This window comes from Syzygium oleosum, unplaced genomic scaffold (assembly GCF_021117445.2).
Source record: "Syzygium oleosum isolate NSW1041296 unplaced genomic scaffold, Sole_v2.1 Sole_v2.21, whole genome shotgun sequence".
NCBI lineage: Eukaryota > Viridiplantae > Streptophyta > Magnoliopsida > Myrtales > Myrtaceae > Syzygium > Syzygium oleosum.
Genome location: NW_026607505.1, coordinates 3,140,974 through 3,168,964, shown reverse-complemented (window position 1 = coordinate 3,168,964; position 27,991 = coordinate 3,140,974). Strand labels below are relative to the sequence as shown.

Sequence of the window (27,991 nt, the reverse complement as noted above, 5' to 3'; positions counted from 1 at the left end):
CTAAACCTTTTGACTGTCGTGGACCGACCTTCCTAGATGACATAGCGGTTACTGAGGTGGACAATTTTTGTCAAATTTTTAAAAAAATTCTATATTTTTATTTTCTTTTTCCTTTCCTTTTTTTCTTTTTTTTTTTCTGTCTTCGTTTTCTTTTGTTTCTTTCACCATGGCAGAAGAGGTCGCCGGAGCTCGCTGGCCACTAGGGGAGGGCAAGGGTCTCTGCCCTCACCCAGATCATCGCGGCCACGGGCAATAAGTGATAAGTCTGAATCCGTTTGCGCATGTATGACCGCGGAACTTGGGCAAATGGACTCAGTAGCTTAGAGCAGGACGGGGATTTGACGACCTCTAACCAAACAAAATGATATCTCAGTGCCTGTCAGCGATTGGCGATTATAGACAATTGACGAGAAACTACTGTGATGCTTATTCGTAATACGATATGAACACATTGGGTATCACAGTTGATAGAACGAGAAACGATGGGCAAAGGAAAGAAAAATGAAGACAGAAGTGAGCACTAGCGACTGAGATCCTATTTCTCCATCTTTAACCGGTTACGCTGAGGAACATCTGTTCATCAGAATTTGGTGCCCACCACCTTCTTCGCGAAAGACGGCAGACAGAAAGCAGCAGCATGGATCTGGCACAACAGAAGGCAAAGAGGTTTGCATTAGAAAGACGTCGAAGTTTCGGTTAACATGATGCGTGACATTTTTGTTTCCTTTTCTACCTGAGGGTTGTAGAACTTAGGAGGCCCTTTAGCCACCCCATTGTTCTCGGTATCTAGAGGATTGACAGGTTTCTCAAAGTCGACTGCCGGCCCGTCGTTGGAGCACAGGACAAATCCAATCGTCCCGCTAATGGAAAAAAGTTGAAAATTCATTCGTCTCGTCATAAACTTGACAAAAAAATACAAAGGAAAAATTCATAAAAACGGTAAGAGAGTTCGGTTTGATACCTTGAGTAGGAAGGAACGGTACTCCAAGCATATCTGACTGAGCCCTTGAAGATTTTGCGACATTCGTTAATTGTATCTTCCATTTGGAAGTTGTCCAGCCAAAAACTATCAGCGGGAGCGGACATGACGCCTCCATGACTGAGCGCCCGAGCCACCGACTCCAAAAACTCTTTATTCGCTAATTCAATTGCAGTAGTTCCTGAATATTTTTTTCAACGTGATCAGTATGTTCGCCTTTTCTTGGAGGTGATTGAACGTTGCAAAATATTTGAAATAAGAAGATGTGACGTACCATATAAGATTTTTTTTTTATTTGGCAAAGAAAACAAAAGTTATTCGATTGATTGAAGAATACACTGAGTTTCAAAGAGGGTGGGGAAGGTAAATAGGCAATGGACATTACCCATGCTCTCAAATGCATCCAGGATGATCACATCATAAGTTCCTTCAGGAACAGCCTTCAAGAAAGCAATTCCTGCAATGTTGAAAATAGAGTACGTGACCAAAAAAAGAAAATAGAGTATGTGAATTAGATAATCTCTCGCAGCCTATCTATGTTCAGCAATGTGTAAGAACAATAGAAGAAAGAAATACCATCGCTAATGTACACGTTCAATCGCGGATCCTCATACCCAACTGCTATATCAGGGAAGAATTGCTTGTAAACCTGCAACAGGACACAAGAAGTGTATAGGCCCTCCTGAACCTTAGAATTTCATGAACAATGAGAGGCTCAAGCTTAGTTTTATTTTGCTTACATCAATCACCATTTGGTCGATTTCACATATATCAATTTGTTCAACGGACGAATGACGAGATATTTCCCTCAGAATACCTCCATCTCCCCCACCAATGAGCAGCACCTATAAAAAAAATCAAGTGAAACGTTCCAGCACTTTAACAGCATCAAAACTTAAAGAAGTTGAAAGAAATAACGAGAGAGACCACCTTTTTTGGGTTCTGGATTGAGCAGAGGGGAAGATGTGTGAGCATCTCTTGGTAAGCAAACTCATCCTTCTCTGACAGTTGAAGTTGACCATCCAGAATTGCCACTTTGCCATGCTTCGCTGACTATGAACAAGCGAAAATATATCAAGAGCCCAAAGATATCTGTCCGCTCGTTGCAAGTAAGAATACCATCCAAGACGCTGTCAACTTGACTAACTGCTTGTTGAAATTGTTTCTTAGGCAGGGGAAGTATCAAACCTAAGTCTATCTAATGTTTGACGTGATCTTTTTACTGAATTTGGAAAATAAACTTTGTTATATCAACACCGTCGACTTTCTCCTAAGGTAATGATTTGCAAAAATAATCTCCCCCAAGAAAATCTTATTTGAGGTGGTGGTACATATGCAGAGTTTGTGTGTGTTCATCGATCTTCATAATTCATCAGGATCCAATCTGTATCCTAAATACTAAATAGCGTAGTATTGCTTTGTCATGTGTAAAATTGGAGAGCGATCATTGAAGGTAAGAAGTCACCTGGAAAACAAGAAGCTCCTGATATTTGGACTTGCCATGGAACAACACCTTTTCCACCTCATACAAGCGTACCTCGCCTTCAAAACGAAAAATCACAAAGATCATGTTAGGACTGTCGTAAATATTTGTCTTTGATTCATAACAGTAGTCTTGATGTGCGGTGATATTATTTAAGCAGTCAATGTACGAGTTTTATAAGTAAACAAACCAAAAATCTGGTCATGTGTTAGACTTCTTTTCTCGTCTAATTAGGTGAGATTACATATCAATCTAGACGTCGAGTATCAAACAATTTACGGTTTCCTCCTTCGGTGAGACAATGTACGTACGAATTGAAATAAGTCATAAGATTGTACTTCCAAGGTTTTACCGTTATCTAGAATAACTACCGGATAACTCATGAGCAAGATCAAAAAGAGCGATAAAAAATGCCGAAATCGATTTGGAGTGGTGAATCGCATGCCCGATGTACATGCCAAGTTCCATCACCGGTCCCAAATCGGGACCATATGTTTCCACTAGACCTCCGAAACTAAAGTATGAGTTAACAGTATATATAAATTAACATACCTGGCCATTCAGGCGACATCACAGGATACCATTCTACAGTATCGTTCAAGCCCATTGCCCTGATTCGATCAGCTAATTTATCAGCCATTTTAACTCTGTAAAAGTTCGACCAAAGAAAAACTCTCTGTAAATGTGTGCACTGCACAGAACCATTCGTAGGGACTGGCTATTTATATTCCAAGGGATTGCGAGGCTAGCCTTTAAGGGTAGTTTTTTGAATGGGTACATCAAGTGGGTCCAGTTGACTACTTTTGGCGAGCTAGGAAACCTTCTCGGAACGACCGAGAACCGGTGGTCCGGCCGGACCTGGAACCTCCCGAGGTCCGGTCCGGTTCCTTGGTGGGTCCATGGAACCAGCCGTGTCCTGTATTGAATCAAAAGAAGCGGCAACACCTTGTTCAAAAACTTACACTGGGAATAGTGGTCAAGAAGATATTCTTCTATATTCTTTGTTACGTTAGCTCAAACATAAACAGTTTCAGATCCGAAGATCCTCACAAGACTAGTAATAGCAGTTCCAAAGCGGAAGGAGTACCTGAAGTTTCCAATCAGCTTCAGCGTCCTCCTTTTGTCGGGTGACTGCAGAATCATCCTGCAAACAAAGGAAAAAGGAAATTGATTAGAACAAACACGAACTCAATGCCCAACCAAACAAATCAAGAAATGCGAACTCAACCGATGAACGAACGAGCTGTGCATACCTGATCGAGAGAGGTGCCGAGAGAACCCGAGAGGATCAGGGATATCGCCAGAGGCAGGAAAAGTCGAGTTGATGGTGCGGTTGATCACCCAGCTTCTCCGCATACCCGTTACTCCTTTTCCCTTCTCCATCTCCTCCTCCTCTTCTTTGCTTGCGTTTGGCTTCACTCGCTGCCGGTTTTGGACGCTTTGTCATTGATTTCTGCTGATCTTGTGGGTTTTCTTCCTCTCCACTTTCGCTCTATCTAGGTGGGAGCGAATATCGCCGGAGGTGAGAGCTCAGCGCAGAGGCGACCAAGAGCGAGATGAGACGAGAAAGTTGAGTGGCTTTCTTTCTTTCGAGAGTGAGCATGCGGGAGACCGAGGAGGGAGGAGCGGGAGAGAGCATGGTTTGAAAAAATAAAACTTACCGGTTTGGATGGACGGTCCCAATCTGGAACCGGAAACCGCTGCTCAACGGTTCCAATAAAAATTGGAACCGGTAACCGGTCTGGTCGGCAGAGTTATAGGTTAGATGGTTCCAATTTTATTGGATCATGATCAGATGGTTGCTCATCTTTTTATTATTCCTTTGCCGCGGATAGCTGATAATTCAAATGGGACATTACAATATGACCAGGTCCAGAATGACAAAACAAACAGCACGCAGGCGGAATCTAATTGTGAGTTGGGGAGGGGTACTAAACGAGAGCCTTTAGAGGGGGGCCAGTTGGGCGGCTATTTAGTGCCAATGAATGGAGGGGTTGGTCGTTCGATAATGGTCAGTCTCGTGTGCTTGTGCAGAGACTGCCAGGAGGAGTAATGGAAGAGCAGTAGGAGCTTTTAAATTAGGAGGGTCCAGCAATCGAAATAGCTTCAGGAAAGAGACGGAACAGAAATCTGGGGCTCCACTCGGACACATCGGTGAATATTTCCTCGTCCATGTCAATGCAGGACCTCCATTGATGACTTGTGGCGACATATAGAATCTTTGCTGAGTTGGACCTTCGTTGATGATGACTTGTGAGCAAACTCAGCAAGATTTATTTTCTCGTCCATGTCAGGTCGAGGATGCAGGACCTTCATTGATGATGACTTGTGACAACATATAGAATCTTTGCTGAGTTTGCCCACAAGTCATCATCAATGAAGGTCCTGCAATCTCGACCTAATGATATCAATGACTAGCATGTGCAGAAAGTTTTGAGTTATTCATACCATTTTCTAGAGCAGAGCAAATGGGGGCTTCTGGTTCTAGGTTTCCTAACTTGCCAAAACTTAGACGAATGGACCCACATGAGATGCCGAACTAACGTCCAGACAACTCTGAAATATAAACCATTACTAGAAACGAGTAATTTAATATTGCGCTCTCCTTTGCTCGAACGATAATTAAACTAGAGCGTAAAAATGGGTAATACGAAAGGCAAATATGAGCTTGAAAAAAAATTAAACTCGGGACCTAATGTTTAATACCATGTGAAATTTTGTATGGCCACGGTGAAGTGTTCCAAAATTTTGTTCGAATAATTAAAAGATTAAATCACATCTTCATTTAAAAAGTTTAAATTTTTAGAATTGTAGACTGCAACCCACATATTTCACAATAAATGAGGTCGGAGATATACAGTATGTGGTCAAAGATTACTTTATGCGGAACAGTTTCTTCAGCATTCAATCCGTGATCAATCCTGATGGATATATGAAATATGTTCTCTCCAGCTTGAACAATTACATGTTGAATCGTTCAGGAGTTTGAAGATAGAAATGGAGAGAAGGGTAGTGATCATAGGAGCAGGAATAAGTGGCCTTCTCGCCTGCAAGTATTCGGTCGAGAAGGGGTTTGACTCAGTGGTCTTCGAGGCCAAATACCGCATCAGGGGAGTCTGGAATCACACCATGCAATCGACCAGGCTACAGAATGCGAAGGAACATTACCGGTTCTCGGACTTCGGTTGGCCGGCCTCTGTGCAGGAGAAGTTCCCCAGCCACACTGAAATCCTGGACTATGTGGAGCCCTATGCTCAGCACTTCAATTTATATCCTTACATCAAGTTCCATTCCAGAGTGATTAGTATCAATTATGTTGGGGTGTCATATGAAGAAATGAAGACGTGGGATTTGTGGGGTGGGACGGAGACGGCATTTGGCTCAAAAGGGAAGTGGCACATTACTGTCCTGGACACAGAGACTAATGCCACAGGGGTAAATGAACTATTTCTTGATAGTTTGGTTCAATTCCATCCTGAGATTTGAGTAAGTATAACTACGTACTTATTGTCTACTTTCAATCTCCGTGATTGCTTGATGCCATGTTAAGTGAATGCTGCGTTTTGGCCAGGTTCACCAAGCTGAATTTGTTGTTCTCTGCATCGGACGGTGCAGTGGGCCTCCTAACATTCCAGAGCTCCCACCAAATTATTGCTCCAAAGTGTTCGATGGCAAGGTGATGCCTTCAATGGAATATTTGGATATGGAGAAATATGCAGCTGCTGAATTGATCATAGGAAAGCGAATCAGAATTGTCGGTTCACAGAAATCGGAAGTGGATTTAGCAGTCGAATGTGCAGAAGCAAATGGTAAGAGCAATATCAAGTAGACTATCTGCTTGTAGACAATTGTTGGGTGAATTGTCACTGTGAGCTATAATCAAGTTTTATCAAAGCTTTGAAGTTCATCTGAAACTTCTGTAATTTCATTGAACTACATTAAAACCCATTCTATATGAGAGTAAATTAGTAATGGAATGGGATTCAATCATGCTTAAAGTATCTACACATAAATGAATTTGTATACGCAACTCCGAACACTTCTTATAGGAATTCAATGGTTGCAGTAACTACTGCATACCAACAAGGACCACGTGCTAATACAAGACTACTTCATCGAGAGATGTGCTTTTCATGCTTTTAATGATCGAGCTTATTTGATATTATCGTTTTCCTTATCTTATTCTCATTTCTTGATTGGAATAAGGAGTCAAGTACCCTTGTGATATAATCCAGAGAAATCCTCATTGGTTTCTGCCGAGCCATGGCTTCTTAATATCTTACCTTGGCTACTTGTACTTCAATCGATTCGCCGAGCTGCTTCTTCATAAGCCAGTACAAAACTTCCTGTACCGGCTTCTCGCTACAGTTCTTACACCATTAGTATATGCATACTTCCATTTTTTCGGTTTAGTTCTGCAAAACTTGCTTGTCTATCAATCATAACCATAAATAGATGACTCTTTTATCTGTCAAGTTCTTTTTTCATGATTATCTTCGTTATATGCATCCGCTTGTCAATCATAAAGTTTGTTCACAAGGTAATCTTGAAATTCCTAGAGATGGGGCATTTCGAAATTCTTGGAAATCTATCTCTAGTGGAAACTCCCATTGAAGAAGTATGGAGTAGTTCCTACACACAGCTTTCTCAAGGACATGTCTTCATGTCAAATTGACATGCTGCCCGACAAGTTCTACAATTAAGTGGAGGAGGGAAGCATCCTAATCAAGAGGTCGCCGAGCTTTCACTTCTGCAGGGAAGGTCTGATAGTTAGCGGAGAAGACAAACTGATCCCGAGCGATCTCGTGATCCTTGCCACCGGATATAAAGGCAATCAGAAGCTCAAGAACATTTTCAGATCTTCAATCTTCCAAAAGTACCTCGTCCCTTCACCAACTTCAACCATTCCTCTTTACAGGTACCATTTCATACTTGCAGTTGCAACACTGCATAGCATCAATTTCCACTCAGAAACCTTGATATTCAAAATGCGTATCTTATTATCTAAGTGAGGATTAACTATCAAGAATCAACACCAAGATATCATCTAGCTCCGAGACTGCATTGCAGCATTTGCCTAGCCTTAAGGTCTCTTGTGCATCATTACAATATTTAGGTGTGGTACTAATTTCAGGGCATTCGAAATGCAGTTTTCTTCCCATAGGATTTTGTAATGGTGTTGCGCCCCATCCTGGTTTTGTTGTAACAGTTTTATATACCGACTTCAGGCAGGTGATTCATCCTCGGATTCCCCAGCTTGCAATTATAGGATACGCGGAGGGCCTTGCAAACCTACCAACCACGGAGATCAGATGACCTGGCTCGTGCACCTCCTCGACGGTAACATCAAGCTGTCGAGCATCAGGGCAATGGAAAAGGACACAGCGAGGTGGGAAATTCACATGAAGCAATACGGTGGGAGGAACTTCTGGAGATAATGCATTGGAACCACCAACATTTGGTACAATGACCGACTGTGCAAGGACATGAACTGCAATCCGAGAAGAAAGAAGTGGTTTTTGGCCGAGTGGTTCCAACCTTATGGACCAGCTGATTATGCAGGCCGCGTTGATGAGAGTTTCTCATAATCAGCTTCAACTGGTCCATAAGGTTGGAACCACTCGGCCAAAAACCACTTCTTTCTTCTCGGATTGCAGTTCATGTCCTAGCACAGTTGGTCATTGTACCAAATGTTGGTGGTTCCAATGCATTATCTCCAGAAGTTCCTCCCAAAGTATTACAGTATTATTCTACAAGATTCAAGTCATGTAAATTTGCAAATAATATTTGTAATGGAGCCATCCAAAGAAGTTTTTTTCATTTTAATGGATCTGCTGCAGCTGAACTGTCTTGGTGCTGGATCTCTAGTCTGTTAATGACAGATCTTATTCCTTAAGTAATGTGCCCAAAAAACTGAACTCTTTTGAGACGTCATTTTTAGGGATATATGCCCGTGCCGACGGCCTTGTGCGCCAGCTTCTTTCTTTCTTTCTTTCTTTCATTTATATGCTTGTGAGTGAATCAGAATTCTCAATTCTCAGGTCTTGGGAACCAAGAAAGATCAAACTTTGGAGGCTGAGATATTTTCATGGTCGATGCCATGAACCCTCGATAAGAAGAGGCCCATCTGGTCTAAACTTTTAAGTTCTGGAACTCATTTTCTGATTTAGGGAACTGATTCCGGATTAATGCTTTGATGGGATTGGTTCTAACTCATGACTTCAAAATGTTCAGGGAAGCAGTGTATAGGTCTGGTTTTAACTGTAATAATTGCAATAAGTCATTTTCTGATTTAGGCAACTTACTGCTGCTTTAGGGGACTACATCAAAGTGAAGCCAGCGCTGACAGAACTATTCAAATATTGTTAACTGTAGTCTAGGACCAGGCCGCTTCAACTTGAATTATGGAATTATCATCGTTGATTACCTTTTGCACTATTAAGGTCATCTTCTTTCTTTACCTTTTAACGATTACCTTTTTTGCTCTTTACCTCCATATCTGAAGTTATGCTCAGTTGGTCGGGGTGGAAAGCAGGCGAGGGGGAGCAAGTCTATACTCATTTGTTGAACTGTGATGATCGAGTCCTCTCTTTTATAGGCAGCAGGTTTAGATTCGTCTATGGTTTGTGGAAGTTCATATAAGATGGAAAGGAACTTTGGAAATTATAAATTTCTTAATGCTTATTAGTTGATTGTGCCATAATTTGAGATGACTTTATAACTTTTAACTACTGAATTAACTGTGTGGTGGCATGGATATTCACATAAGAAATAGAAGATTTCCCTTCCCCAAGGATAGAAGTGCTAGCTTCCTTGCACCCACTGAGAATAGTGCTTGGTCATTCTGCAATTTCCTCATTCTCAGATAATACTTTTCCTCTCAATTAACCCACCATATTATTTAATTGCAAGGTGCACAATGTATATTCTTGCATTCTTGCTTTTGCTATGAGCCCCCTTGTTTCATTCTTCGATGAGAGAGACCGGCGTCAGAATTTTAACAGCAGAGGCGTTTATGGTCAAGATGAGGAAGTACGGTTTCTGGCTCATTTTATCCATTAGAATTATTAGTAGCAAATTATGCAAATTCACGACAATCCTTTGAAATACATAGGAGTTACAGTTTCCATAAAAGACCGTCTAGCCAAAATTAAACATGTTCATGTGACAGTTCCCTAAACTCACTTTGAGTTTATGTGGTTCATTTTGGAAAATGATTTCCCTGAATATTTAACGATCATATGAACTGAAGTTACAAATTTAAACCCTCAAATGAGCCAAACTTACATAAATAGGATTCCTTTCTTTTTTATTTTTGTCCCCTCTGGCCAAACGGCCTAAATATCTTCCATGTTAATTTGAACTGGTTTTACAATAGCAGCATCTTTCTTGAAATAAGATATCCTTCACTAATTCCCATACTTAGTCTGTACAGGCTTAAGTTGGATGCAACTGAACACTGGAATTGTGAGAATTCTATTCAATTTCCCAAACTATTGAATGGATTAGATAAATCCTAAAATTCATATAGTGATGCTTTTTTCTCTTGGCATAAACTTTTCAGCTTCAGCTATGCCTGAGTGACCATGAGTAGGGTTAGGTATGGCATGACCAATTTACAATATTGCTTTAAGTCACCCAAGTATGCCATGTATGAGCGGTTAAGCAGGCACATCACTTTGTAAACCAAATCTTCGAACGAGTTTTATTTTCTTTAGCATTAGTCGACGGTTATATTTGTTTCTGCAGTTTGCATTTTAAGCGGCGTGGACATTACGAAAAATGAATCAACAGCACGTGTGTATCAGTAAATTCTTTGAAGAATCAATCGGAAAATTCAATTTTTTTACCATTCTGTATATATGGAAGAAACCCATAACTGATGCTCTGTTTCAAGCAAATCAAACTTCGAATACAAGACTAAGAAAGTTGTAAAATACAAAGTAATTTTGTGACTAGCTTGTGAAAAGATTTTACTGCATTTGTACATGTTTATACAAAGTAATTTTCAAGGAAAAAACTGAAAAATAAAGGTCCAAATTATGAAGTTTCATTGAAAGTAGGAAGCAAGTGACAGAATAGTGAAAGGTGAAAAGAATTATGCGCTACTCATCTTCAATACATCTGCCTTTAGTGCAATATAATACCAACTCTATCTGTAACAAGCGAGCTTTTCCTGGTAAGGATTACTTGAGCCATTTACGCACGTACATGCAAAGGGGAGAGAAAAAGCTAATGTTAGATAACAGATGTCAGATTAGATAGAATTGGAGAAGCGGATGAAAAACAGAATTAACTAATCAAATAAGATAAATGGAGGAGAAAAAAGATATGATATCGAACTCTGCAAGAACTTCATTCACCCATCAACAAATCTAATCTTAGACCCTTGCAGCACATGGGCATCTTGCTATTGAAATACTCAGATGGTATGGCCAGTAAGTAATTCTTGGAATCGAGCAAACCACCAGAGGTTGCCCTGGGGTTTATGAAATTTTACTTGCATGTTTAATTTGAGAACATGGGTCTGCCATGGCTTTGTGAGTTCATACAAATTTCCTGTCATGCAGGCTGGTTATTCACGCATCTTTATTGGTAAGGAAATTATCAATCATCTGAGTTAAAGAATATGACATAGCCACAAATTTCCCAGTTTCCTTTTCATGTCTCACCTACTTGAGCCCTCTTTCATCTATTTAAATCTTTTTTAAGGGAGACTCTACGGACAATTGCAGAGATCATCCAATATTAAGCACCAGACTATTCAACTGCTACATATGGCTTCGCTTTACCAAATTCTTCTTTTGCTAACTTACGAACTCCTCTTTATGTTGAGCATTATTGTGACCAACAGCAATGCCACCAAAAGCATCAGTGCTAGTAGTATGCCGAAGAGGGTGGTGGCCAAACTGATCCATCGCAATTCCATCCGATCGCCATTCTATGACCCTAATCATACTGACATTCATCGTGCCAAGTTTGCTCTAGAAAATTCTGCCGCACGCTTTGCCATTATTGAGCAAAAGATGAAGAGCTGCGAGGTAAATGCGTCGTGCTCAGACAACATTCAAGCAAAGCTACGTGCAAAAACCTCTGTGGGCGTGTTCTTTGTAGAGTTTTACATAAAAGACACTTCTCACCCAGTGCTTGCAGTCATGGACACCGGAAGTACCCTTCTCTGGGTTCAATGCATTCCTTGCGAAAATTGTGCTCAAGCCTCCATCCCAATATACGATCCTAGCACATCATCAACATATACAAACGTATCATGCCTGTCAGAATATTGTGAGGCTTTACATCGTCCAAAATGTGATGAGCGCCGCAATTGCAAATATGAGGTAGAATATGAAGGCGCACGCCCAACAGAAGGGATACTTGCCAGAGAGTCACTCATATTCGACACTTCCGATGAAGGGCTACTCACCATACCAAATGTTGTCTTCGGGTGCAGTCACGAGAGTGGGGAGAAACCCGACGCAGTTATGGGAGTGGTTGGACTAAATTATAATAAGTTGTCTCTAGCTACACAACTAGGAGGTAAATTCTCCTATTGTGTTGGAAAAGTTAAGGATCCTTCTTATGGATACAACCAGTTAATTTTAGGGAAAGGGGCCATCCTTGAGGGAGACTCGACACCCCTAGACGTATATGAAGGATTTTACTTTGTCACTCTGGAAGGGATAAGTCTAGGAGGAGTTATGCTTAATATTCCTAGAGCTGCATTTGAGCGAAGAGCTTCAGGAAAAGGTGGCGTCATAATTGACTCGGGAGGAGAGAGTAGTGTTTTAATCCAACGTGCGTACGAGGAGCTTGCCAACGCAGTAAGAGATATGACGGAACTGAAAAGTTGGTTCAAGCCCTATGAAGAACCCAATGCGTTGTGCTTTATAGGTGATGTTAACAATGACACCAAGGGATTTCCCGTCGTCACTTTTCATTTCAGTGGCGGTGCGGAGCTGGGATTAGAGGCAGAGAGCTTGTTTACTCAATCTTCACCGACGTATTTCTGCATGACAATGTTGGAAAATCCTGATGACTACTCTGTGATAGGAATAAATGCTCAGCAGTTCCATAACGTGGGATATGACATTTCAGGCAAAAAATTGTACTTGAGGAGGATGGACTGCGAACTCCTGGATGAATGATGGATTTCAGAAGCATCAACTCAACCATTAGTTCACTAGTTTAGTTTAAAGTATCGTTTTCTTCTTTGGCGTGCAGTTCAGTTTAAGCTATCACCTTCCCAATATGCACACACCTTCGCAGTTATTACATTGGTCCATCTATCATTCCCTTTTCCATTTCTGTTTATGTCGGTCTATTTCTTACTGTGCGTTTAGTTTCTCTTCATTCTGTAAGGTTTCACTTGGCTCTATTCATACGGAACAAGCTTCTTCAGTGGTATTGGGTAGTTTTGTCTTAACTTGGTGATTTAGTACTCGTATTCAGGAAGATTTGGGCTTATGCTACAGCTAGAGAGATCGTTCTAACATTTGTCTTGCCTAAAGCCAGAGAGCAAAAAGTCTAACCTGTAGATCCAACAACATCTAAAAGAACTGGAAAAACAGCGATCTGAGTTTTCATTCTTCGATCCTGCATGCAGTTCATAAAGTTAAATGCGTCGTACTGCTTTTCATTCAGATTGTAGCATTTGAATTGAAGGTCACGACTATTTTTTTTCGCCAAAGTCAGGTTGGCGTTTATGGACTTTGATAATCAGACCAAATCATGATGGCAAGAGAACACTATCAAGAATGTAAAGGTGTAGTAAGTCATACTATGATTTCTCTTTGCTCAAAACAAGTACGACATACAAAATCTCTGGCATAACATTCCCGACATTTCCTTTTCAAGAAATGAATATGAAGCGCCTCCCCAAGAAAGCTCCGAAGCAAAAAAAATCCCAATACAAGTACATTATGGAATGCAAGGAATGAGCATACCGGAAAGAACCCACACCTCCAAGCATCAACCTTCGCGAGGATCCATGTCAAAAAAAGAATCAACCCACCATCAATACTTGGACAAGCAGGAAAAATTAGGGGGGAAAAGTTGAAATAATTAACTCATAAATAACTCCGAAGGCTTCTCTAAGCGATTCCCTCGTCCGCTGAGGCACCCCAAATAAAATTAGGCTCATTATAGCTCCAAAGTAGAATTACAGATTATTTCCCGACGGATGTTTGCCCTGGTGGAAGAGAGTCGTCTGGCATTCATCAATTAGTTGGAGCAACTCATTAAAGTTTAGTTCACAGATGAAGCAGCAACTGCAGCACTATTCTTCACTTTATTCTGCATATTGATCCCGAGTGCCAGCGATTTAGCGCAAAATATCCTATGACGCGCATAATGCAGCACCAGCAACTGGTATTTCAATTTCCGAAGGCTATCATGAAGCCCCCATTTTATCACTTGCTCTATAATAAAGCATTTTCTGGACATAGAACATCATGTACCCTTGTGCTGCTCTCACAATGTTCTCATTCACTTGGGTAATCCAAGCATCGTCGCACTTGTACCACTGATTGCACAGACGCAAATAAGTCACATAATGGCCCGCGTCTAATTTACCAGCGTGAGTGACAACAGCGAACAGCTCAAATTCTGAGGAGAACTCGTTTGATGCGTCAGGTTCATCCCCATCAAAAGGGAAAATCCTGTTCCCGAATCTTCTCCTCAAAATGGAAGAAGAGAGGTAAGGAGCCATGTCCAATGAAAATGGAAAATGCAGATATCGGTCGATCTTCCTCGACATCTTCCGTATGGAAGAATGTTCAAATCTTTTGATGTGAAAGCAAGAGACCAATGGGAGCTTCCGTATGGACATCTGCTTGAGAGACTCCTGACTCACCTGACACTGTTGGCAGAATAACTTCTGGTCCGAACCAAGCCTCTCGGGTCTTGTGAATCGGTCCAAGCAGCCCATCAAGGTCGGTATCCCAGAGTTCTGGCTTGAATTCATGCACTCTGCCTCGCCATTGCAGGAGTGAAGTGACTTAGCTGATGTCGCCTTCGCAGAACCACGTTGGTTTTGCTCCAAATCCAAAGAAATATCCAAGCAAGGGTCATATGTTGTAGATGTGAAACCACAAGCCATGCACATGACATCGGAGCGTAAGATACCAGAGAATACTCTGTGCGCAATACAGCAATCTCCACTCCCTGTAGTAATGCATTAGCGTAATTCTAAAGATATCTGAGAATCCATAATTCGTAAAGATAAAAGTTCCTCAACAGCATCACAAGTCACAACAGAACATATTTTAAAGTACAAACACACAACTGTTAAACACGACACAAAGAGCGCACTTGCACAGGAAAGCAGTTGTCTGCAGAGATTGTAGATGCATTAAATTACCATGTGATGGAACAAATAATAAGTTCTACCATGGAATAACTTGCAAGAAAAGTTGAAACTAGAGGCTAACACATGCCGAATATAAAGACCCACAGATATTAGTTGATAGAGTTGAATCACCTGACTGAGATGCCACTAAGAAAGCATGACACTAGAACAAAATGAATGTTCCCAAGGGACTCAAAATTATTAGGGCTGGGAAATGCCAGAAAGGTAATAACCCAGAACAAGCGTGATCCTACGTGATTATACAAACAAACAAGCCCACTTGAACCACTGACCCAAGAGAAAATGTTAATAACATCTTGATCTCTGTCCTCAGCACCAGCAGACTCCTGATACTGCCTGTAAAAAATGGAGATTGGATGTAACAGGTTTCAATGTGATGCCTTTAAAAATTTACCTTGGCTCTGTGGCCGGCGTCGATCCTTATCCACTTTCTCATGGATCCCATCAAGCATGGAAATGAAAAACTCATGTGCGTCCTGCTGCTCATAACTTGCCAAGTTAGCTGCATGTTGCCACCAACTGTGGGACAACCAAATCAATCAAAAAGTATAAAGCACATTTCCTCTAAGTCAATTAGATAGAACAGTTAAGAAAGTCTCAGTCCAACATTGATGATCAACAAGGAACTTGACAAAAGCATGCATCAATAGAATAAGGAAAAGATGCCTATCCATTATGTCCACAGCCATTTTCAGAAACGCCAGTAGACAAAAGTAGTAAATCAAAGAAAATAATTTTTAAAGGCCTTGTTAACAAATGCCCCTAGGGGCACTGGTTAAATTTACTAAAATCAGAAACAATGCTTTCCAAGACACTTGAAAATACAAAAGACACACGGCACTACATCAAATGGTAAGTTCTAAATTTTGAGAGCACATCTGATAAGGGGTACTCTCTAAGATTTTCCAAATTTCCACTTGCCAAAAATATGGTGCAGCTAAGCTACGACACGAAGAAGGCCAAAACGCAATTGTAAAATTAGGTAATGTCCATCATACTAACAATATAGCAGAACATGCACTGCTCAAACAACTTCCATATCTTCACAGCCACTAGGCCACAAAAGAAAAATTTACAGAGCCTCTTGGACAATTTCCAACCTCCATGTGCTTCTACAAACCGATTACAAACCATCAAGCATCCACATTTACCCCGAAAAAATTCATGGAAAAGCAATTCCCTCCGCATTCACAGACCTGTACAAGAACTTCGCGGGGCTATAAGGCGTCCGCTCCCCCGAAAACACCGCGGAGAACATAGCGTCCAGGTCGCAAGCCAAACAGAAACTGCCATTCTTGCCCCCATGGCCTCCATCAGAGGCGGCACCATCTACACTTCTCTTGCTCGCATTTCCACTAACCCCATTCTTCTTCTGACAGAAGTACCTATTGTGCCTGTCACTCAAGAAGTAGTTCCTCAAAGGGGGCGTGTGCAGCAATGCCTGCAACACCGAATTCATGAAGCAAGTGTTCCCCAAATTATTGAGCCCCCGCAAGCCCCGCGGCAACTCCGAGGTCGAAACGGACTCGAGCGGGCTTGAGCAGCTCCCCATTAGGGCCCGCTCCCGCGGGTCCGGCGACCACGGCCGGTAGTCAACTCTCCGCCGCTTGCGCAGGTTCTCCGGGGCCACCACCGCCAGGGAGCCGCCGGAGGAGCTGGTGGAGGTCGATAGAGTGGAAGCCGCGGTCTGGGCCAAGACCACGGCGGCGTCGAAGTCGCGATCGTAGACCTGATCGCGGCACACGCAGCAGAACAGCTCGGCGCGGTCGACATCGACGGCGATCTCGTGGCCGGGGGACATCGCCGCCGCGTGCGCCGCCGCGTGGGAGGGGCCCAGCGGGGGCGCGTGGCAGGACACGGCGGCGCAGGCCATGCACACGTAGAGCCGGGGCGGGCGGCGTCGCCGCAGGCGCCGCAGCGGGGGACCTCGGAGGGGTCGCGGCGGATGGCGGCCCGGCCGCCGGGGGGCTTGACGCGGAGGCAGTCCTGGAGGACGCGGAAGGGCTTGGATCCGTTACGGGCGCGGAAGTCGGCGAGGTGGGGGCAGCACGGCGGGGCGGGGACCTGGCCGTTGATCGGGCGGTGGCCGGGGCTGGGGCTGGGGTGGCTGGGGCGGCGGTGGTGGTGGTGGTTGATCGGAGAGGACATGGTAAGGGGTGGTGGCGGAGAGGGTGGGGGTGGTGGTGGCGGAGGAAACCCTAGATGTGGAGGGGATCATAAGGATCATCGATCAGGGTGGGGGTCGGGGGGTAATCAACGGCTGGGATCGCGAGAGACCATTGAGGATGTTGGAGGGAATCAGAGGGGAGTGTTGTGTTGTGTTGTGTTGTGTTGCGGTAGTGTCTGAAAGTTTTTATTTAGTGCTTCACTGTGGTTTGGGGCTTCCTGTTGCAGCTGCTGTCTTCTTTGTAGGTTGTCTTCTTCCCATTTTTCTTCCTCTTTTTTTTTTGGATTCTCTTTTTTTTTTTTCGAAATAATGACACAAATAATTATTGAACTTTAATCTAATATGTAATTTATTCAATATAATCCCTGAACTTTAACCTAATATTCAATGTGATCTCTAAACTTTTAATTTAATCAATGTAGTCCCTAAACTTTTGGTAGATGTTTAATGTATATGAAAATGTTCCATTAAATCCCAAGTTCGTATAATTTTTTGAACGATTTTAAAATATTCGTGTAACCTTTATTAATTGAGCATTTAAAAGTTAGAGGATCACATTTAAATAAATTAAATTGAATTGTCAAAAGTAATTTAAAATTTAGGAACATTAGGCTAAAATTCAAGAATTATATTGAACAAATTAAAAGTTCTGGGATCAAATTGCATATTACATCAAAGTTTATGAAATTTTTGTACCATTACCCTAGATTCTTTCTCTCTTTTTTTCCACACGGAAAAAGTGGAAAAAGGTTTTTTTTTTTTTGCTAAAATGAAAAGGGAAAAAGGTTTTGTGAATTGTTTATTGGTATGGAAAAGGGGATTATTAGTGCAGAGTGCCATTAATGATTGTGGCAGGGTCTAAAAGAGAAAAGGGTTAATTATTGGGTTAGTTTATGCATCTCAGCTTTTCTTAATTATTAAACACTTGAACCTGTTGAAATATACAAATATCGACACATAAATTCATATAGAGTGTTTCGAAATTTTACTTTTAAATAGTCCGAACAAACAAGTTCTAAATAATCCGGATTTATCTTTCTATATGACAAATTACAGTTTTAGAGCTTTTTGCTGTTACAGTTATTAGTTATTTATAAGTTCTACTTATATCGTTCTCTCCAAAATTTGAACGAAGTTTTGGATTTTGGAAGAAATTATATACGTCTCTATAAATTCATGTTCTAATAGTTCGACGGATTTCAAATCTTTCGAACTAAAAAGTTGAAAAATAGGTTTCAAAGAATTTATAAAAGTTAAAAATGCGTTAAAGAAGCCATTCCAAACAGTGGTTTTTTACAAGTTAAAAGTTATTAGATAATTTTTTTTTTACATACGAAAGCACGGCAATGAGAAATGCACTTATTGCACCTACTTGTATAAAGAAAATATATTTTCTTATGAAACGGACACCACATATATAAAAAAAATTAAACGTCAAAGATGGCTCTGATTTTTCTTATATCCCAGTACTTTTGGTTGGTTATAGATGGATGAATACGAGAACCAAATATCGAGACCTTGATGAGAAAAATTTCTGCAAATTTCAATGATTTTATTCGAAGACCACGTTGAAGAAAGAGCAAAACATGTAATTTCCTCGCACTTACGGGGGGGTGCTAAAAGGGTGGAAAGAGAAAAATGATCTCGCGGGGTCAAGTCGTCGCCTTTGGGCCGTCCGATGTGGCGAAGGGGCGTGGGCCCCCCCACCAACCCGGAGTTTTTCCAGGTGTTGGACGCGCGTGATTGGGCGTGTCCTCTCTCGAAGACCTGGTGGCGTTGACCGGCAAAGATGGGATGGGGATGGAACGTAAGGTTGGGGGCGGATGACGCACGTGAGCCTCGCCGATGACGCACCGCGATTCCATTCCACTACCCAACAACAAAAGAAGATGTACTGCCTAAGATTGCATTTCCCACGTACGACGAATTCATGTCCCTTTATAGATTTTAGGGAAAAAAGCTAAAAAAAGAAAATTCCAAACTACGTTCGTCACGACTTATTTTTCTCAAATTTTTTTTGTTACATCGAAAACTCTAAATTATGTCAATTGGGATACATTCATTCTAAACTTTTTTCCCGTAACATGAATATTACAAACTAGTATATACGTGACACATTTAGCATTCGTCCATGTACCACTAGATAAGTTGTTTTTGTTTCACATAAACCATGTGGATGTTGTATCGATAGTGTTTGCTTTCTGGCGATTTTGAATAATTTTCACCGACAAAACTTTAACGGAGAGTAAATGTGTCACACAGGTATATGTTTGGAATTTTGGGTATCATAAATGTGTTACAATGGGTATAATTTAAGATTTGTAGTGGCTTTTGCCCTAGATTGTATATGCGCCACTTTTATTCAAATTAGACTCCTAAAATGATATTTTTTTTCAATTGAAACCTAATGTGAACAAAAGGTGGTGTTTGACAATTGATATTGTCATGAAGTCTATTTTGTTTAAGATTTATCCTAGGAAATCCTGCGCCTAGGTCATGGATGGCAACGGTTGAGGTCGTGAGCCGCAGCTGAGACCGTGGACGACTTTGAGAGGTCTTCCACGGCCTCTTGAGAGAATCGATGAAGAAGAAGAGAGTTCAAAGAGAGGGGAGCATGAAAAAGGCAAAGAGAGGTGGTCGATGGTGTCGGAGGTGGAGATTGCTTCGGTGACAAACGGTGGTCGGGGGTGGCAGGTCGACGGTTGGCAATGGGGGGTGGTGGTAGGTGGGGACCGGTGTTGAAGGTGTGAGGCAATTGAGGTTAGGGCTTGTGAGCATTTGGAAGTTTGAATATTTGTAAAGAGAGAGCAATTTAGTCTTTTTAATGTGGGATTTTGTTCGAGTGTGAAGTGATCTTTTCAAAAATAGCGATATGCAAACGGTATATGAGGTGAAAATTCATGTATGTTTTTGGTACTTTCGATTTACTATACGGAGAAGTGCACCGGAAGTTTTAAAACTTGTCAAGAAAGTACGATTGAGTCCTAAAATTTTTAAAAAGTGCAGTTAAGTCCTAAAATTTATCACGAAAGTGTAATTGAGTCCTAAAAATTTCAAAAAGTACAATTCAGTCTTAAAAATTGTCGCGAAAGTGTAATCGAGTTATAAAACTTTCAAAAAGTGCAATCCAGTCCTAAACTTGTCACGAAAATGCAATCGAATTCTAAAACTTTCAAAAAGTGTTAACAGAATGACTTAACTAAACCAATTTAACAAGTTTTAGGATTTGATTATACATTTTTTGAAAGTTTTAGGACTCAATTACATTTTCTTGATAAGATTTAGGACTTCACTGCACCTTTTGAAAGTTTTAGGACTTAATTACACTTTCGTGATACGTTTAAGGATTTTCAATGCAATAATTCCGTTATTATAATGTTTGGTAATAAAAGTTCAATGGTACTGCCTCTACCTACAAAACTATAATGCGAGATCATGCAATTATGTGGATTCCTCACAGAGACCGGCTGACTTTGCGCTGTTGTCCAGCTCAACTTGCCCCAATTGGCCCCTCTTACTCAATTAAAGCTATAGGTCTCAACAGGGCCCCTCATAAAAAGAGTTAAGAATCGGGTCCCCCCATTTGAACATGAAAGCAAAATTAGGGGGCCAAAGAGCAATTTCCTCTAGCGCCCTGATTTTCCTAGTATTTACATTCATGACCCACGAAATAATTTTGGTCTCGTGCCCAGGCCCCCCCTGCCAATCTACTCTCTCTCTCTCTCTTTGCCTGCAAAATTGATATTTCCGTCCATTTTACAGTCAATTTTTTTCTTTCGCGCAAAATAACTCGCGAAAGTTCTCGACCCAAAGGCGGAGTATTTCACGAGCGTCTTTCTCTATATATCCGTTGGTTTTATTATTTCTACTCGATCAAAACCGAATCACAACTCAATAAGCACGATTTGATTTAGATAAAAAGCTTGTCCTAACACTAATCCACAAATATAAAAACTTGTATGTGCTTTCACGGTTAGATGAATTCGAAATTGCTATGGCCAGATTGAAAAAATGGTCGTACGTTTTCTCTGTGTGTGTGTGTGTTTTTTTTTGTTAATATCAAGAAAAATCCTAAATTAGTACACTCGTGACAAATTTACACCAAAACCAATTTTTTAACTATCAAAAACCTCAAACTAGTACACCTGTGAAAAATTCACCTTTAATTAATTTTAGTTAAATTTTACTGTCAAATTATTGAGTTGGATGACACATGGCAGTTGACGGGTGTACAAGTTCGGAGTTTTAACCTCTATTTGTCACAGATGTACCGGTTTATATTTTTTTGTGATATTAATTCAATTTAACAGAAATTAATAGAAACTAATTTTTTTTTCTATTGGCTTTTGCTTAAATCCATTTATCAATGTGATGCGGGCACTCCACGGAGCATATACCGTCTTGGAAACCAATAAAAGATCAAGAAAGGCTTTCGGTCAACAGCTATCGATCTGCTGCTTCGACAGTTGGAAATCCGAAATGGATAATCTCTTTTTTTTTTTTTTTTTTTTACTGCGTGCTAAATAAGCAAAAGATGTACAGAGCATCGTTAAGGAATCAGTCCCTGTTTGAGGTTCATGCTGTCACGCAACGTTTCATACTAGTCCCACACACAATTCCAAATCTTTTTGTGTTTTTGGTTCTCCCTTTTTTGCACGGTTATTGTGCAAGATGGGGGTACCATCAAATTAATGTGATAGCTATTAAAAAAAAAGGATTAATAACACTAAAAAACCTCAAATTGATACATTTGTGATAAATTTATCCAAACTTAATTTTTTGATCACGAAAAGCCCCAAACGCGTATACTTGTAATAATTTTACTATTTATTAGTTTCCGTTAAATTTTACGGTCAAATTTTTGAGTTGAATGACACGCGGCAGTTGACGGGTGTATCAGTTTGGGGTTTTACCCTCCGTCTGTCACAAGTGTACCATTCTTTGGTTTTTCGTGATATTAATCCAATTTAGCGGATGGTAAATTTGCCACAAATAAATCAGTTTGAGGTTTTTGACGGTCAAAAAATTAATTTAGGGTAAATCTATAATAAGTGTATCAATTTTGATTTTTTATGATCAAAAAATTAAATTATGAGTAAATTTATCATAAATATATCATTTTAGAGTTTTTCTTGGGACGATGCCTAAACAAAATTCTGTTGGATAGATGGAGTTGTTGATTATGCCACAGTACATTGCAATCAAAAGGGGTCAAAAAAGTTGGACGAGACACCTAGCCAATTGAACAATTAGGGGAATTGAGTATTGTTCGCTTGTTGCCAATTGATGTAGACTTTATATAAAATTTCATTAAATTCATGTGGACAAGGAGAACAAAAGTAATAAGAACAACAGGTATGCTAGAAATAATGTTACGTGAGAGAATAGAAGAACAAAATAAAAAGGGTTGCCAAGAATCACGGGTAAAATAAATTTTCCTTTTTATCGGAAATTAATTATACGGGAGTCGAGGGTACCTCATCAAAGTAGGGAAAGTCTAAGCTTCCGATCGGGGTCGCCTTGCCTATCTATCCAGCTGTATATATCTGGCAGGCTGACAGGATTACGTTCCTTATTTTAACGTCCAAGAGTGTAGACGAAATAGTTTAAGGACTTGATCGGGTCCAAGGGAGTTCGATAAGGCATCATGTAAAGATGTTTGGGCAAATAAAACACGAGCGTCATCTTCCGATTAGATCTCCGGTTGGACTGATCGCCGATTCTGCTTGAAAAGACAGAACAAAATGGACTTGCTAAATATAATGAAATACAATAAGACGAAACTTTTTGATGATATGAATAAATCGAATTTTCTATTCGATTAAACTCTACTTATACAAGTAAATCGCCTCAATTTATGTACATCGAATAATGCCATGTCGATGGATTTTGCGAAGTCATTTCAAACTAAACATGTTGTGATTCGAATCATCGAGTCGGCTTTACCACGTCCCAATCGCTCTCAGCCAATCGAAACGGACCCCGAAAAAAGACAAACCAAATAGGGAGAAGAAGAGAAAGAGGATGTCACGCTCGCAAGTCACAACACAAGGCACGCCGAAACCCCAACACGAGGCAGGACAAAAGGGTCGGCGGCCGAAACAAACTGGCCACTCTTCAACTACCAACCGCAATTAACAGTTCGACACCACGACAGCAAATACCCAAGAGTAGGAGGACTCGACAGCAAAAAAAAAAACAGTAACCCACTCAACTACTCAAGCCACCCCACCAAAACTTCTTCTTCTTCGTCCCCAGTTGCACTGAAAAACTACCCTCGAAATCACACGCTATTCATCAATCAGAAAAGATCCGAATCTTCCCTCCTGGACATTCCCAAACCAATGCCCATCTGATCTGACGCCCAAAGACTCCCACCTCGCCGTGAAAATTACACGCATAAAAAACTGTTGGGCGACCCCAAGATCGAACCTTTATTACATTCAACCCCGTTTCGCCCAAGTAAACGCCACGCCCCCAAGAAAGTCTCAACCTCAATTCTCCCGAAGGCCATCTTTCAGGCCATACTGGTTGGTGGGTACGTCCCAAATTGTTCGAATTTGCCCCTGGATCGGTTAAAGTTTCGCGCTTTTGGGGTTGGGTTTGGGTGGACATGGTGATGTCCGTGGCGTCTCCGAGGAAGGGGACGGCGGCCAGAGAGAGGGCGTTTCAGAGGAAGGCCCGCGATTTCTTCAAGAGCGGCGACAAGGGCGGCGGCGGCAACTCCCGCCGCAAGAGGTCGTCGCCCGAGTTCGGGGACGATGACTTCGAGGAAGACGAGGATTGCATGGAGCTCGTGCAGATTGGCGCCGAGCGGACGAAGAACGTCTTGATCCTGATGAGCGACACGGGTGGCGGCCACCGCGCGTCGGCGGAGGCTATTCGCGACGCCTTTCGGTTGGAGTTCGGGGATGAGTACAGGGTAAGCTTTATGAGTTTGATTTGACTTTGTTTTTTCTTTCTTTTATGTCTTCCTGGGTTGATCATTTTGGTTTTGTCGACTTTGGATCTTGAAATTTGCATCAGTAGTGTTGAAATTTGTTCAGTCTTCCAATTTTAATGTCTTTCTAGGTTAATTAATTTTGAAATACGCTCACTCTTTCGGTTGATCATCTTGGTTTTGTTGCCTGAGTGAATTTGATCCGTTTTCATATTTTTGTTCTCATCAAAAGTTGTTGAAGTCTTTCAAAAGGTTTTAGCTTTCTCAGATTGATTTTCTTGATGGGTTCTTTCTTGTTTATGATTTCAGATATTTGTTAAGGACGTATGGAAAGAATATACGGGCTGGCCTTTGAACAACATGGAGAAATCATACAAGTTCTTGGTGAAGCATGTACAGCTGTGGAATGTTGCTTTTCACAGCACATCTCCGCGTTGGATTCACTCCCTATACCTCGCTGCAGTCGCAGCTTACTACGCCAAGTATGTTAAATTTTTGACTTTTTTGGATCTTCCTTGTTTTTCCTTCTGTTCTGCTACTTTGTTGCAAAAACCGAGGGTATATAGATCTACCGGTGTCAGAGAGGTTTATAAAAATCTGCAAGTGGGTTATTATATGCTGAGATACTCTAGTTAGGTCAGCAATGCATAGTTGCTTTTACCGTCCATCATCATTCACTAAGCTGTCATGATTCTTTCTCAACTTTCAGGATGAGCAATTATTTCCATATTAACCAATCACTAAATGCTTGTTAACTTTTTCAGGGAAAAATGAAAAAAAGAAGGCTCTTTATGTCACCTGAAATGACTTGATTTTGATGCTGGAAACGCGGTCGTAATAGATTTGTAATAGGCCTAGAACAATACCGCATTAATAATGTTGCTTTCCTGTTTTGTGATGCATTCAATTTTCCGATTGAAGGGAGGTGGAGGCTGGTCTGATGGAATACAAGCCAGACATCATTATTAGTGTTCATCCTCTGATGCAGCATGTTCCTCTCTGGGTTCTCAAGTGGCAAAACCTTCAGAAGAAAGTTGTTTTCGTGACTGTAATCACGGATCTTAACACATGTCATCCTACATGGTTTGTCCATATTGTTGCGTTTAAAGATGCATTGCTCATTTATGGCTTCCGACTAATCGTCTGTTATGTAATTTGTTATTTCCAAAAACTTATTTCAGGTTTCATCCTGGAGTAAATAGATGCTACTGTCCTTCACAAGAGGTAGCCAAAAGGGCTTTGCTAGATGGCCTTACGGAGTCCCAAACGCGCGTTTTTGGCCTCCCTATTCGGCCATCCTTTGCACGTGCAGTTCTTTCAAAGGTTGACTGCTATTGATTAAGGAAGCACATGCTTTCCTCTCTTACACAATCGGAATTTTATTTCACTCTCAATTCTTTTTATTCACCTGTAGGATGAGCTTAGAAAGGAATTTGGAATGGATCCAAATTTGCCTGCAGTTCTATTAATGGGAGGGGGTGAAGGGATGGGCCCAGTTAAGAAAACTGCAAAGGCATTAGGAGAGTCATTGTTTGATCAAGAACTTGGGAATCCAATAGGGCAATTGATCATAGTATGTGGCCGTAACAAAGCACTCGCATCGACATTAGAATCTGAAGAGTGGAAGATCCCTGTTAAGGTAATCGCTTTTGCTTCTTGATCCAATGCTTCTGAGTTAATAAGAGAAATTGCTGTTGTACAAACGTTGTGGAGCGAAAAAACTGATCTGACGTTACTATTTAGGTAAGAGGATTTGAGACCCAGATGGAGAAATGGATGGGAGCTTGCGACTGCATAATAACAAAAGTGGGTCTATGTGTCTTCCTCCTCCTCCGTATGTGTTCAATTTATAACATGAACTTTCTACGTAAATTGCTACATCTATAACTATAATACCTTTTTCAGGCCGGACCTGGCACGATCTCAGAAGCATTGATCAGAGGCCTTCCAATTATCCTCAATGACTACATTCCCGGACAGGTTTGTGACTGATCATGTGTATTCACTTTGGTAGATCGGAATTGCAAATATGGATGCTCATTTGTCATTTGCAACCGCAGGAAAAGGGCAATGTTCCCTATGTAGTGGACAATGGAGCCGGTGTCTTCACCCGGAGTCCCAAAGAAACGGCCAGAATCGTGGCTGAATGGTTCACCACCAAAACGGAAGAACGCAAGAAAATGTCGGAAAATGCGCTGAAGCTGGCACAGCCTGAGGCCGTCTTCGACATTGTAAAGGACATACACGAGCTTGCAAGCCAACGTGGGCCGCTAGCCAGCATTCCTTACGAGCTAACGTCGTCATTTTCCAGCCTAATATAAGTACGGCATCCACGTTTTTCGATGCGATTCAAGTTTACGCACCTATAATCCCCCGTGTACAGATGTAATAGATGTGTAGTTTCCATTCTTTTTGCCTGGGAGGCCATTCATGACATAAAGTGAGTAGAACAGAGTAACTGCTCTAAAAGCTCTAGATCAGCTTGCATGTTATTGGTGGTTTACTGAGGTTTTTCAGAAAGAATCATTGATTGGGATAGGATCGTGAAAAGATGATGTCGAAACTCCTGTTGTGATTCTTTTTGCTTTGCTTATAATGAAATCTTTCCACTATCTGGATTGCCAAAGTTCCATTCACCTTTGTGCTACAATGTAAATATTACACTTTCGCAGAGTGAACTTGGCTTAAAGTTTCTTCCTGTAATGAAAGTCTGTTATGAGGTACCTTTGAAGATAAATGGGATTTTTATTGGCTTCTAAGGTAACAATTCATCTGTTTTCACGCACATTGCTTCAAAGAATTATGTTAAGAGATATGTAACTTGAACCGGTGTTTTGAAGTTGCCATTCTAGACTCTATTCTCGCTGCTGTTTTTGTGTTTAGTATGTTAGAAACCTGCACTTCTCTTAATTTAGCATGCTAGATGTAGGAAAGGTTTATTTGCTTGTTCAAATCTAAGCCAACATGGAGAAGAACACCAGCAGGAGTCCATTCCGCCGTCCTGTGATGTAGTCTTTTTTTCCAGAATGGAAATTAACGAGGGAACATCTGTGGAGTCAGTTGACAGTTAGTTGTCCTGAGTCTGCCATGGGAATGGTAGTTTTAAGACCAATTACATCCTAAACCTGGAGGTCAACGTGACCCGTTAGAAAGAAGAAATTCATGATTCATGTTTAGCAATAAAAGTTGCCTTCCTACCACATGAATATATTTTTGTTTTTGCATTATCAATTCGTCAGTGTGAAGGCAAAAGTAGGCCAATGCATTAATCATGCCATAATATTGAAAACGTGAAAATTGCAGAAGGTGTGTGTGATGACTCCAACTTAGTATGTGTATGGTAGCATGACCTGACCTGATTAATGAAAAGATTGCACCTTTGGTTTTGTTTAATCTTTTGTTGATTGTCCATGATTATAGACTTCATGGTCAAGCTAACCATAGTGGACTGAAATGAGAGCTGGGGCCTTGGGAGTTGGGCCCCCCCAAAGTTCTTAAAAGTTTCATTTAAGTCACTGATCTTTGTAAAAAAAGGTTACGATCAAGTTCACATCTTTAGAAAATTCAAAGTGGTCCAACCTATCTTGGAGTTACATGCCCCAGTAGATCATTTGTGGTTAACCTTCATACACGATGCTTCTGTACTGCAAGAATATTTCTCTGACCATCATATTGCTTATTGAATAAGTTCATCCAAATTGTTTGATCACTTAACCTTTCTATCACCAAATTACAAACCGATCGTGCCACAGCCCAACAAGGAAAGAGATTATGTACATATTGTAACAAGGGGAGATAACCCATGTGTACGGGCATCGAACTCATTGCAACTCACTCGTGTCGGGTGAAAGAACCGATATGACCCTCCCATCCGATGGTCAGATTGAATCTAATCAAATTACACTAGGATTCGCAATGTATCGGCTTCTAATTTTATTTAGGGAAAATTTTAAAAAAGGGCATGAAGTGCATGATTTTCTTAAATAGGGCTTGAAGTGGACCTTTTTTCAAATAAAGGCTCGAAGTGCCATTATTTTTTCAAATAAGGATGTGAA

The 27,991-nt window shown here is 41.1% G+C and overlaps 3 protein-coding genes and 2 pseudogenes across 3 annotated transcripts; 3 read left to right on the top strand and 2 right to left on the bottom strand.

Annotated features, from left to right (window-relative positions):
* Positions 1-320: 320 nt before the first annotated feature.
* On the bottom strand, positions 321-4,584 carry LOC115690747 (spermidine synthase 2-like). The gene is made up of 11 exons (XM_056320789.1): positions 3,716-4,584; positions 3,550-3,606; positions 3,015-3,378; positions 2,445-2,521; positions 1,910-2,032; positions 1,720-1,824; positions 1,556-1,628; positions 1,365-1,436; positions 962-1,160; positions 734-860; positions 321-643 (listed from the first exon to the last, which is right to left on the bottom strand). Exons 3-11 carry the CDS (start codon positions 3,100-3,102, stop codon positions 581-583), a joined length of 927 nt encoding a protein of 308 aa, XP_056176764.1. The 5' UTR covers positions 3,103-3,378; positions 3,550-3,606; positions 3,716-4,584; the 3' UTR covers positions 321-580.
* Positions 4,585-5,239: 655 nt separating this feature from the next.
* Positions 5,240-8,050, top strand: LOC115690776 (probable flavin-containing monooxygenase 1; annotated as a pseudogene).
* A 3,189-nt stretch (positions 8,051-11,239) lies between these two features.
* Positions 11,240-12,607, top strand: LOC115665820 (aspartic proteinase CDR1-like). Its single transcript, XM_030587648.2, has one exon. The coding sequence runs from the start codon at positions 11,240-11,242 to the stop codon at positions 12,605-12,607; it is 1,368 nt and encodes a 455-aa protein (XP_030443508.2).
* A 618-nt stretch (positions 12,608-13,225) lies between these two features.
* LOC115665819 (ubiquitin C-terminal hydrolase 22-like) lies at positions 13,226-17,179 on the bottom strand (annotated as a pseudogene).
* Positions 17,180-23,258: 6,079 nt separating this feature from the next.
* Positions 23,259-26,562, top strand: LOC115690774 (monogalactosyldiacylglycerol synthase 2, chloroplastic). Its single transcript, XM_030617240.2, has 8 exons — positions 23,259-23,918; positions 24,246-24,418; positions 24,858-25,019; positions 25,118-25,259; positions 25,351-25,575; positions 25,680-25,742; positions 25,842-25,916; positions 25,997-26,562. The coding sequence occupies exons 1-8, from the start codon at positions 23,610-23,612 to the stop codon at positions 26,255-26,257; spliced, it is 1,410 nt and encodes a 469-aa protein (XP_030473100.2). The 5' UTR covers positions 23,259-23,609; the 3' UTR covers positions 26,258-26,562.
* Positions 26,563-27,991: the final 1,429 nt, after the last annotated feature.